The following is a 12681-nucleotide window of genomic DNA, read 5'->3' on the forward strand; positions in this document are numbered from 1 at the left end:
TTCTATACCTTGCACTGTGAATTTTTTGCTTTTTTAACTATTTAAAATAAAAAGATTATGTGATGTGATCATTGACAGCATATGATTCCTYAAGACATAAAATGAAAAGAAAAATTAGCATAGTTTCACTATAGTGATATAAATAACAACAGCATCTTTGTGCTTTTTAAAAATCTTTCATTTCGAGGCTGTGAAATGTTTTCACATGCAAGTATGTAGTCTACAATATGCCTGCTGTGCTGAAAAGTAACAGCATTTGCATTTAATTTGTTTTAAAAATAAGAAAGAAGAAGGATGATTGACTTGCTGAAATTCTTAATCCATCTAAGAATTTAAGGATATGAATAGCTGCAGTGAGTACTCATATACTCATATATCTGGTTTTCTGGATCAGAGCCCAGGTGAATGAGGACGCGAAGCCAGTGTCAGGTACTGAAGCAAGAGAAATCAGTCCTCCTGGTTCTCCATCTGGCTTCAACAGAAGTGTTTCCATGGTGGAAATTTCTCTGTAATTGCATCTTGCTAGTATTAACAAATTTATCTTTTCAATGATGAGTTTAACAGAACAAAATTTCTTACATCCTTTAGTTCCTAAAGGCACTAATTCAATGTAATTGTTTGACATTTGCATCCTTGATGGCTGCTCTTTGTCATTTGGAGATTCAGCTGAAGACTACCATAATCAAAACTGTAAAATATAAAACAAATTCTGATTAAGCACATTTTAACTTTGGTCAAGCAACAATTTTCTTAGGCAGGCAGTTCTTGCCCAACTTCACGCTTGGCTTAAATCTTACCGGGAGGAAAAGTGGTAGAAATGTTTGTGATTGCAAGTGGGAATTAGCAGTATGGAGTCAGAGTAATAAAGGAAACTTGGCTGCTTTTGCAAAATGTTGCTCTCTCCCTATTGCTCAACCAGAGCAAAGAACAATTGACTAAAGATCATTTCATCCAGGGACCTTACTGTAGTCATAAATGGTGTAAACTCACAACTAAATATTTGCAATCACTCCTACACGGCAGTAGAAAACGCATCTTAAAGCCATTCAAAAACTGCAGCTAGCAAAGACTTTGTATGATCAGAATGTGTTTGTTTCATGATCTCACCAGTAACGTTTCTCTCTGGGAGAGCTTGAAGGTTTTGTGTTTGACCTACAGATACCTGAGTGCTTTGAATGAGATCTTACAGCTTGAGCATACTGTTCTTGTGCTGGTTGCTCCTTACCCCAGAGGAGGCACTCCTTCCTCTGCCTGGACTGTTTTCTCTCAGAGATACACAACTGATTGCCCAACTCATCACTTCACCAGTCCTCCAGCTTGTCTAGGAACAGGCCTGTAACTGAAGCAGATCTTCTCCCATTCAGCTCCCGCTTACTAGCGTTAAGCCATTTTGCTCACCAGGAGCCTCGCGCAGCCACTGAGAAGCATGGGCAGCACTCCAGCAAYGCACCAACAGGCCACTCGACCAGAGCTGAACCCATCCGACTGACGCACTCTCCAGGAATCTGTCAGCAAACGCTGTAATTCTAAATTATGAGCCTACGTGTAACAAGTCCCCTCGGCCCTTCCCAGCAAAGCGCCTGAAGCCTGCCGCGAGGGCCGCGACCAGAAGATCCAGCGACTCCTTGCTCCTCCAGCTCTGGCCTGCGAGGCGTTTAAAGACATTCTGCAACGCAGCTGCGATGCGAAGAGCTGCCAGTAAGGGACGGTGGCGTAGCGAGATCCACTCACGACGAGGGCGGGCAGAGACGAGGGTGGCTGCAGGCCACCCCCACAGCACAGCCGACGCAAAGCCGCTCCCGGCCGGGCGGCGGCGGTGCGGTGCGGTGCGGTGCGGTCGGGCGGCGGCGTCCGGTCTCGCCGGCGGCCGAGGGCGGAGCGGCGCCGCCCTTTCCGGCGGAGCCAAGGAGGGAGGCGGCGGCGGGAACATGGCTGCGCCCTGGGCCGCCCGCTGCCTGCGGGGCGGGCGGGATGGCCGCCGTGAGTCCCGGCGTAGCGGCGGGGTTGGGGTTGGACGGGCTCGGCCGCTGCCGCTTGCCGGGGCCCTGCGTGCGGCGGCGCCTGGGCCTGGGGGCGCCTCGGTGCCGCTTGCCCCTTCCCGCTGCCGTCCGGTTGCGCAGAAATGGCGGGGGCGAGGTGGGACCCGTGCTGAGCCTGTGCRCTCGGCACACGTGTTTACGTTTTCGTTCTTTTAGGGCTTTTTGCTGTGGCTTTGTGTAAACATTGCAGCTACCACGAACAGTTTGGCCGGGGGGGGGGGGGGGCGCTGCTGAAGTGCTCCCCTTAGTGCATGTTAAGATTAGTAGTGCAGTGTCGTGTCCTCCTCTCCGTACGAGGAGASGCTGTGGTTTGYATCGTACAAAGAGGCTTTGGAAACTCCCTGTATTGCTTGTTTTTAAACCATTTCTTTCACCAGGGTTCATCACCACACTGTCTACTTCTCGACTGACCTCAGATGAAATTATTAGGATGCGTAATGAACTCTTCACCAAAGAGAAAGAGAGACAGTTATCTCTTCATCCGCGAATTGAGAAAATTGAAGTAAAATACGTTGGCAAATCTCACCCYGGCAGTGTTTTTGTAATGAACAAAGCTTTGTCTACTCCATACAATTGTGCCATGCGTAAGTGAATGGACTCTTAAACTGAGGGTTGTGCTATTGGCACTCCGATGAGTTATGCTGTCAATTAAAACATTTACAGTCCAAACTTGAAGTGTTAGTATTATTGTCATTTTTGTGACCAATATAAACGTCATCTAGTCAGACTATTTATACTTATTAAGTGTAAAATACACCTGCTTTAAAATATGTCTGTAACCCAGTAGGAGCTAAGCTAATTTTATAGTCTCTGTTGTAGCTCATCCTTCCAGTTTTGCAAAGTTTTCCTTTGCAAAAGTAAAATTTGCAATTTGTTGTTACAAATGCAGGAGTCTGAGGAGTAATGTTAATAACTATTTTTTCCCCACTTTCTTTAGACTTAAGTGAATGGCATTGCAAGAAATCAGTACTAGCTCTTGTGGATGGTGAAGTTTGGGATATGTATAGACCCTTGACCAAATCATGTGAAATTCAGTTCCTTACTTTCAAAGATGAAGATCCAGAAGAAGTAAACAAGGTAAGTCTGTATCTTATACAATTGCAGGTAACTCTGATCACAAGAGCCTGTGTGCGCCTCTTTCAGTTCCATGTCCATCTGCTTCCTTGAGTTTGGTTGTCATGAAGGTTTAGATATTTTTAACCGTTGCTTTGCATATTATGGTTATAGTTAATTGGACCAGGGTGTTGGGCTAGGTGGTGTGCAGAGACCCCTTTCAACTTACATTGTTGTAGTATTCTACGATTACGGGTTTAAATATCTCTGGGGAAACATCTGAGTTTATATTTTAAGTGCATTTTTTATTTTATTGATTGATGTTTTAATTATCTCCAAATGGAAGTTTAAATTCTAAAGAATATAATGTTCGYGTTGATAGTTAGGCTTATGTCTAATATTGATATTCTTTTGCAAGAAATAGCTGATTTCTATTTGGTATGGGTTATTGGTTTCTAGGTAATGAGTCTGTGTTTTGAAATTCTCTTCACAGGCCTACTGGCGTTCCTGTGCCATGATCATGGCATGCGTGTTAAAGCGAGCTTTCAAAGATGAGTACTTGGTGAATCTGATTAAAAGTCCARAAATACCAGGTGATACAAATATCTTATAATTCACAGTCTTGTCTCTTGCTGCTGCTTAAGTGTGTGTCTAGGAAGTAGTGTTATAAAATCAGAGGCTCTTTTTCCAATGACTGAAGGTACTTAACATTTGTATGTATATTAAATAGTAAATGCTTGTCTTAGCCTTTAAATATGATTGATGTATTCAAGTAATCTACAATTTTTACTGGATTATGTTGCCAAGCTTTAAACTGTGTTGACTTAGTGACCTGTACATAAGCAGTTAGGATGTATGTCTGCTCTGAAGCTCCTAAACCWTTCTTCCCTGTCAGTCAGCATGCTGAGGACTAAACCTGTGTTCTATTGCAATTTGTCCAAATAGCTAGGAACATGAGAAAGGCATTTAGGTATGATATGTTTCTGTGTAATTTTCCTTAATAACTGCRTAATCTTGTGAGGACTCAAGTTACCAAAAGGTTACCATGTATTCCTCAAAGAGAGAAGAGAAGCCTGAGGGGGGATCTTAYCAATGTGTATAMGYACCTGAAGGGAGGGTGTCAAGGGGACGGGGMCAAACTCTTTTCAGTTGTCCCRTGTGACAGGACAAGAGGCAATGGGCAGAAATTGAAGCACAGGMAGTTCCGSCTGASCGTGAGGGKGAATTTCTTCCCTGTGAGAGTGACRGAGCCCTGGCACAGGTTGCCCAGAGAGGTTGTGGAGTCTCCTTCTCTGGAGATCTTCAAGGCCTGCCTGGATGCAACCCTGTCTAACATGCTGTAGGYGACCCTGCTTGAGCAGGGAGGTTGGACTAGATGATCTCCAGAGGTCCCTTCCAAYCTTACTGATTCTGTGATACTGAAGTACAAATAGAGTTTTGCTTATCTGTAATCTGATCTAAAATTTACAAAAGTGAGAAGACAAAGAGAAGAGAGAGGTTATTTGACTAATTAAACCTGACTTCTTAGGCACTTGATGTATAAGAATCTAGTTAGTTGCTGGTTGGTTGATCACTACTGATGCCCTTTTTAGCAACTTCAGAATTTATCTTGATTGTCAGGTAAGCATAGAGTGAGCATTTCAGTTCTACCAGCATTTGGAGTAATCTTGCATACTAAATTATATGGTTATAGTTTATATATAGAAATAGTGTGAGTTTACTGGGTTCATGAACTTGATTTTTAAGATGGCAATAACTGAATAAAAATACATGAATAGAAAACTGAATAAATAGATCTTATACTACTTCAGAAATTTCATTTCCTGCTGCTTATGTCACAGATCAACATTTTACTTCAGCCCAAGTGTTGTCTGATGACTCTAAGCAAAAATTCCCCTTTATAACTGTACAGTGCAATTTTACTTTTAATGTGTGTTGCCACACAAAGGAAAAAATGTGAAATGCTCTCAGAGTGGGGTTTTGTCCTTCYCCCAAGTTTTGAGAGATTGGGAGAGCTGGGAAGCAGCATAGGTCTTTTTTTTTTAATAGGAATATATATTGTAGCATCAAAAAATTTAAACTAAATTGGAATAAGTATTTTTCATGCAATGAGATGAAAACGATAAAATTTGAATTTGCCATTTGACTCTATAATCACAGCTGAGAACATTTTATGATGGATATTTTTGTGATCATCCTGTTTTTCTTCTCATTCACTTTGTTTTATTTAGGTGAGTTGTGGCAATGAAATACTTTATTATAAACCATTTTTTTCCTCTTTACAATTGGAATTACAGTGATCTCTGGAGCTTTCTGCTATGATGTAATTTTGGACAGTAGACTCAATGACTGGAAACCAACGAAGGTAAGCACAATAACTTCTCMTTTGAAAAGTTGAATAGTTTACATCCTTGTCAGATGGCTTTTTTGGCAGGAGGAGTTGGATTTTTTTTTTCTTGATAGAGAATATATTTACACTWTTTTTTTATTTTTAAATCAGGCATATAATTTGGAAGCTAATCTCTGTACTTACACATACTGGCTGTCATTGCAGTGCAGTCTTGGAGCATGCAAACTGGATTCCTTTCTGATAAGATTAGATCAAGAGATGTGCTCCAAATACTTAAGAATTTTAGATCCATTGGGCTAGACCAGCTCTAACTGAAAATAAAATTCCAAAAACATGGTGTAGCTGTTGGGACCTCTGTGCCRTACGTGTTTCTATTCTTCCTCAGTCAAGCTTACTTGGTAATGTAGATGTAGACTTACAACTCTTAYGTGAACAGAACTCTATGAAAGTAAAAATCAGTGTAATTTGTGTGTTTTCAGCATTTTTCAGTGCTTTACTGCAAAATCAATTTATTGCTCAAGAGACCCATGAGTGCATTCAGTTGAAACTCTTCTTAATAGTTTTTATTTTGTGCTCTTCAGTAAATCTCATCATCTAYGGACTTTTAAGTCTCATAACTGTTYAGTGGTCTGTGTGATTATGAATATTTTACTTTTCTGGTGCCTATTCTTGTTCTCATGTCCACGTATTGGGAGAAGTATGCATGGCTAATGAAGCAGTATTAATAAAATGCAGAATTCTTCTTCAATATGATCTTGTAGTAGAAGAAACTTAGTTTGAAAGAGTTTTGAAGTGACATTAAACATATAYTACAAAGTTTCTCCTGATAACACTCTAATCTAGTGACAAATTGGAGTATGTAAAGCTTTGGTTTCTGGACCAGGGCAGTCAGTTGCTATTTATTATTCAGTACTTTATTCTTTTTTCGTCAAAATATAGGTCATTTATAATGAACGATGACGCTGTGGGAAACAAGATACGTAAATGAATGCTTAACGATAGCAAGTTTGTGTGCATATATCAGGGTGGGAGAACAAGTGAGTTTAATATATGTTGAGTCTGATGGAAAAATGCCTATTGATTTCACTGTGCATAGAATCAGTCCAATTAAACGGTGATTATCTTTAGCAACAGGTAGCTGATAAATATTAAGAGTTTTAGCTCTATTGCAGTGTTTTTACATTTAAGATCTATAGTAGATGATCCTGACTGCTTTCAATACTGTTTGATATTTTCCTATGCTTTGTTATTAAGTATGACTGAGAAACAGTGGTGACAGTCTTATATGTATAAATTCCTTTYTTTAGGACAATTTCCGTTCTCTTACAAGGGATGCCAGTAAGCTAATTCATAAAGATTTGCCCTTTGAAGTGCTGCATGTTGAAGCAAAAGTAGCATGTGAAATGTTTCAGCATAACAGGTAAGTGTCTGAGTTCGCCTTTCTTTTAGAAAAGTGCTTAGAAGTTCAATTAAATATCTTCTGTTTCATATAARTCTAAAATAAGATGTGACAGATGAGGTAAGAAAGTACTTTTTCCACTACTGTGAGCATATTTCCATTCTCTTGCTTATAGTAGCTGATCTCATTTTTAATCTTCTCTTCAAAGATCAACACCAGGTACCGCTATTAGAAGTAATGTTGTGAGGAAATGGAAATAGTTTAGTATTAAGCTTCAAGATTTCATCAATTCTGTATTAGAGGAATTCTGGTGGTTGACTCTGCATGGTAGTTGCTGTTAGCTTTTGAAAGGCTTTCACATTCAAAGAAATACGGAATTTTAATTTCTTGGTATTTTTCAAATGAAGGTTTGATGCCATACTGGAAGGGGTGCTGTGTCAAGAAATGTTACTGAGCTCTACCAGGGAATAATGGGTGAAATTCTTTGGCCTATGCTATAAAAGGTCAGCTCAAAACAATGTTTGTCCAGTCTGCTTAGTTGAAAGACCACTTAGGCAATATTTTGGGATAAAACTCTTTGGTCYGCAACTTTTTGGTGATTGGAGAAAGATGGGGTGAAATGAGAAATAGTGTATCATTTTGTGAACCAGAATAGAATTTTGCTTGATGYTAAATTTGTGGTGAAGTAACTAGCATTTTTGGATTCATAATCCACATCCTAGTAATGTGACATGCAGACTCTCTCTTCACTATATTGGCTAGCAGGCACTGACGCAGTTGGGAGCTAACTCCAGGAAATGACTAGAAGCGTTGTATGTATGTCTGTGTATGTACAAAGAGCACGGATTGCTCTGCGGTGTCTTACAGATTACTAGCTGTTCATGACCACCCGTTCCATGCAACCAGTTTAGGTGATCTGATGGTGTCTGCTAGTCTTAGCATCTGACTTGAGAAATTATTATTTTTGTTGGAAGTAATAAGTTTCTTTTGTCTTTCTAAATAAAACTATCCTGAGGGAGCATGGCTCTCCTATAAGATGTGTATTTTATTCCAATCTGTATTGATATGTTTCATATGAAATTAAGAACTTAAAAATGTTTCTAAGCTCACCTAAGTATGAATATGATTTTAAAAAAATGCTCCTGATATAAATCTTTAAGTATTTTCATRAGAGTTACCTATCAAAGCTAAGGATTTTTTAATCCTTTTTTGTCATGTTCAGGTACAAAATGGAGATGATAAAACAGAAAGCTTCACAGAACAGTGAAGGAATTGTGATGTTACATAGGTGAGTAAAACTGAAGTTCTGTTCTGTAATGATTTACTAAAAGATTTAATTATATTGCAAGTAATATCTGCAAGTGAGAAGGGTAAATTGCTTGTGATAGTTTTTAAAATTTAAGATTGTTTATATTTGTTATCATCTRTACTTTGTCCTAACTTTTTTCTTAACAGCCCTGATTTTCTGATAGTTAACACTTAGTGGCTGTCCTTAAGTTTCTAAATTTTTTAAAATTGTAAACATGTAAGTGCAAGGAAGTCTTACTACTTTGAGTGCTTTTATTTAAACTCTAAATAAACCTCTGGAGATTGACAATGTGAATGAAATACAAGCCAAATACTTGTTTAAAAACAAGTGCCAGCATTGTCCAGTGGATTTATTTATTTATTTATTTATTTATTTGCCAAAGTTGCCAAACTTCACTTAAATGTCAAGCTACTGTCTTGTAGCATTGGAGATGAGAATGGAACTGGCTCCTGGAATGCAGGCTAAGATGTAAAATTCTTAGGCTGGAGGCAAGAATCTTGTCGTAGTTCAAGGAATTTTTGACTTGCTTAGGCTTGTGTGAGATACCAGTTCTCTGAAGTGTCTCAATTGTTTTCCATTTGATTTTGGAATCTATGTCTCTGTAAATGAAAAGATGTCTCTGCAGTGATGGTTCTTCACATTTTTGAATGATATTATGTCTGTTCTTCATACCTTTTTTCCCCTCCTACCACTCTCTACTTTATTGAGTAGGAAGTAAAATGTGCTTAATTACTTTCCAAAAGAAGAGTATGTTCTAAAGATTCTTTTGTGTGTCTTCTTTTTGTCTCTCACCTTCTTTTCTTTTTTTAAATTGATTTGGAATTTTCCAAAACATGAAAAAGAAAGCCTGTGCAGGTGCTAAACAAGGTACTGCTGGAAATGTATGATCTTGGAGACAAATCTTTCTGTGGAGTGTGGTAGTTTTACACCACTAGAAAGCCAAAATGGCTTCAAAGATTTGGGTCTTTCTCTGGTCTTGAGGTTTGAATTTACTAAATTCATTTTAGGGAMACTGTGCTACCTACACCTCTGCTGCAGAAACCTACAAATGATGAACTGGAGGTTTGTCTAGAATTGGTTTGGGATTTGGGTAGATGTACTTTYTTTTTCTACAGTGTTGTATAGATAAGAATTGGCTAATCAAAAATGAAAACAAATGAGTAAGCTTGTAAATCTACTAGAATATATTTTTGTCATCGTTTTTTTGGCTCCCATCAGGTTTGGAGACTTCGTAGATGTCAGTGAAGGCCCTCACATTCCAAGGACAAGTTTCTGTCACCAGTATGAGATAACAGCAGCCCATGATCTTCAGACTAACCAATCTGAATTGATAAGGAGGTTCCAGGGTGTGTCCCTGCCAACTCATTTAAAGGTAACTAACCCATTTTCTACAGATTTTTCTTTTTCCTTTTTTTTTTCTAAAGAACATGTATTTGGCCTGTTTTCAGATCTTTGTTATATATTGTGCTGATAATTGAATGTAAGTCAGAGGTAAAGGCMGAGGATAATGATTGCATTGATTATTTGAGTTTCCTTTTCCTAATAACTGTTTTGAATGTGAAATCAGAACTTCAAAAAAGCATCAGAGAAATCATATTGAAAGTGTGGTTTTGATTGTGTAGTATGTGTTTTTTTTTTTTCTTTCCTTTTTTAATTGCATGTGCCAGCTAGTCRTTTACCTTGCTGCCACTGTTTATTCAGATTCAGGAAAAAATTAGAACTTAGAATTTATACTCGTAAGTGATGTCATATCATAAAATTCCAGCAATAATCTGTTTTGAACAATGGCTTTGCAGAACTGTAGGTGGGGTAAAGAATTCATTTTCTTCCTCCTCCTATTGACTTGCATAATTTTGCCCTGGGTTCTAGAACATGTGCACCTATGTGAACCTACAGCAGGGGAGTTTTCAAGGGACAAGTAGCCACACTGTTTGAATTCCTACTTTTGCCCGTTAGCTCCTCAGTGATTGCATAATGTGTAATAAATGCATGTGATCAACAAACATTGATTCAAGTCCTCTTTAATCCCCTAAAGTGACACRAGCAAATTGGACACTTGAACCATAAGGTGTAATTTCTGATTAAGAATTTTTATGTTTTTGTGCCTATATGTTCCTATATGTCAGTCAAAAACTATTCTATAATAACATTTTTGCCTATAGTAACATTGTTCAATATCATTAAATACAGGCTCACCATACYGTGTGGCACAAATTGTTGGAAAGGTCTAAGAAACTGGTAAGTCTAATAGTGAAGTATAGCTTACCAAATACAAAGGTTCGATGTCATACTGTAGAATTTGAATGATTAGAGAYGGAAAATATTTTCAAGAACATTTCTTTAAGGAAAGAATCCTAAACAGAAGATAACAGGTAAAGAAAAGTTGGATGCATGTGATAATATCTTAATATCAACAATTATATTGATAGTATCTATCTTACCAACATCTTTGTTAATAACTTAATATCTTTGTAGTAGGGAACAAACTGATATTTTTTGATGTCTGGTTATTAAAATGTATTTTACCATTTAATAAAGGCATATGCAACTCAATTGACATAATCTGTACTATTCCAAAAAAACCTAGAGCAAATTTTGTCAGTGTTATTCCRTTATGGAAAGACTCTGAAGATGTCGTCTTGTGAGAATCCCACATGTTTTTTATAATAGCCTCTCTAAGCTGTCATTAAGTAATTGTCTTTAAATTATATTAGAATTTCTCAATTTCATCTCTAGGATTAACATTGGCATAATCTGTCTGTAAAATTTAAAATTACTTTTCCTGTTTTAATCACGAATATGGAATAACGGAAAAAACCCTCAAATTGGAATAATGTATTTAGGCTTATCTAGATACCTGGATAAATTTAAGTAGAAGTTTTCTGCTGCAGGTATAAGAAAACACAAGCAACCATGTTTTTATAAGTAAACGGAGGATTGAAAGTTCACTGGGTGAATCTAGGCAGAAGTTACTGGAGGTAAAAGAAAAGACTCTTTTAATAAAGTAGACATGCCTAGTTTTGTTTTTTTTTTTTTGTTTAAAACCTGCATAGAAAATAAGAAAGCTTCCTGTGAACATTCACCCATCAGACAAATAGTGTTTCCAAAGTTGAAATGGAATCATCAGAGGGAAGCTTTACACTGACCGAACTAATGCAAAATAGCATGTTGTAGGATAAATAGAACTGTAAAATATCATATACCATATATAACCAGTGACTCACTTTCAAAGCATGACAAAACGTAGGGGAACTTGTTAAGAACTAAATAACAAGTTTCAGAGCCTTAAAATCAAATATTTTTACCTTCGTGACAGCAGAGAGGAGAAAATACCTTGTGTATGTACTGAAATCAGTTAATTAAGGGTGTGCTCAGAGCCTAGTCCAGACAAATTTAACAGAGAACTAGCATGAAGATGCTTCAAATTCAGGTCAATTTGGGGGACAATGATATATGTTGTTGTAGGCTGTCCATTCTTGATGTAATGACAGTATAAGGGGAGGATTTCCAGGAGGAAAGGAGATATAAATTATGTTTTAAAAAAAAAATTAATGCATTTCTGCAGGTCACTGAAGAAAGATACTTGGAAGCAGAAGGCGGCAGTAGTGAGACAAAAGATGGAACTGAAGAGGGAAGAACTGAAGAGGGAAAAAACGCATCAATCTAAATTATAATTAACTTCTAAATGTACATAATAAATTTTTTTTTATGTGACTTATTTGTATTATATGTTAAAAATATATTGGTTGATTCACCTGACTTCTGTGGAGTTAAGGATAGGTACAAAGCTAATATCCCCCATTTCAGTCTGTGTTGATTTGAATTTTTGGCCACTGTTACAAAAGTACAAATTTGAATTTTTTTTGAGTAATGAATGCTTTACTTGCGGTAATTCATCTTGCAATTACCTGTATACTTATCTTAACATTAATTGTATTTGCCCAGATGTTGCACTCTGTGGTTGGTGGTTTGGCCTACAGACTATAATTGAACAGGTAGCTGGTAGGGCCATCTCCTCTATCCTTATATAATTTCAAGACCGTTCATTTGSTCTTCCATGAAGTAAATACTGCTTTGCATTTTCTAAATAGATGCATCTATTTCTTGCTGGATCTTCATAATGAAATTCTGCTGACCTCTTTGCTTTCTGCAATAGAAACTCAAGACTAAAAAATGAAAAGCCCTTCTAGAAACCTGTAAACATTTACAAAAGGTTATTTCATAATTTTGATTTCCTGATGGAATTAAAATTAGATATATTTTTAATATTGCCTGTTCAGAAGACTCCTTTTCCTTCAGTAGAATGCAGCATAAGTGCCATTGATATACTAGGACAAAAATCTTACGTTACACACAATGATAAAGGTTGAAATTTTCTTTGACATTAATATATCTACTGTACAAGAGCAGCTAATACCACTTCTAAAGATAATTTTCCAGAATGGTACCAGGACCATTGTCTATAACTTGCATATTAAGTCATCTTATACTCTGGATGCATTTTTTTTTTTATTATATATTTGTGTGTGGT

The 12681-nt window shown here is 37.4% G+C and overlaps 1 protein-coding gene across 1 annotated transcript; it reads left to right on the top strand.

The window, feature by feature from the left end:
• The first annotated feature begins 1863 nt into the window (after positions 1-1863).
• On the top strand, positions 1864-11864 carry MRPL39 (mitochondrial ribosomal protein L39). Its single transcript, XM_085297970.1, has 10 exons — positions 1864-1980; positions 2417-2623; positions 2977-3116; positions 3586-3685; positions 5390-5457; positions 6750-6862; positions 8064-8129; positions 9369-9522; positions 10341-10388; positions 11716-11864. Exons 1-10 carry the CDS (start codon positions 1929-1931, stop codon positions 11815-11817), a joined length of 1050 nt encoding a protein of 349 aa, XP_085154096.1. The 5' UTR covers positions 1864-1928; the 3' UTR covers positions 11818-11864.
• Positions 11865-12681: the final 817 nt, after the last annotated feature.

Source organism: Rhea americana, unplaced genomic scaffold, assembly GCF_003343005.1.
Source record: "Rhea americana isolate MKP2758 unplaced genomic scaffold, rheAme1 scaffold_133, whole genome shotgun sequence".
In the NCBI taxonomy this organism is placed as follows: domain Eukaryota; kingdom Metazoa; phylum Chordata; class Aves; order Rheiformes; family Rheidae; genus Rhea; species Rhea americana.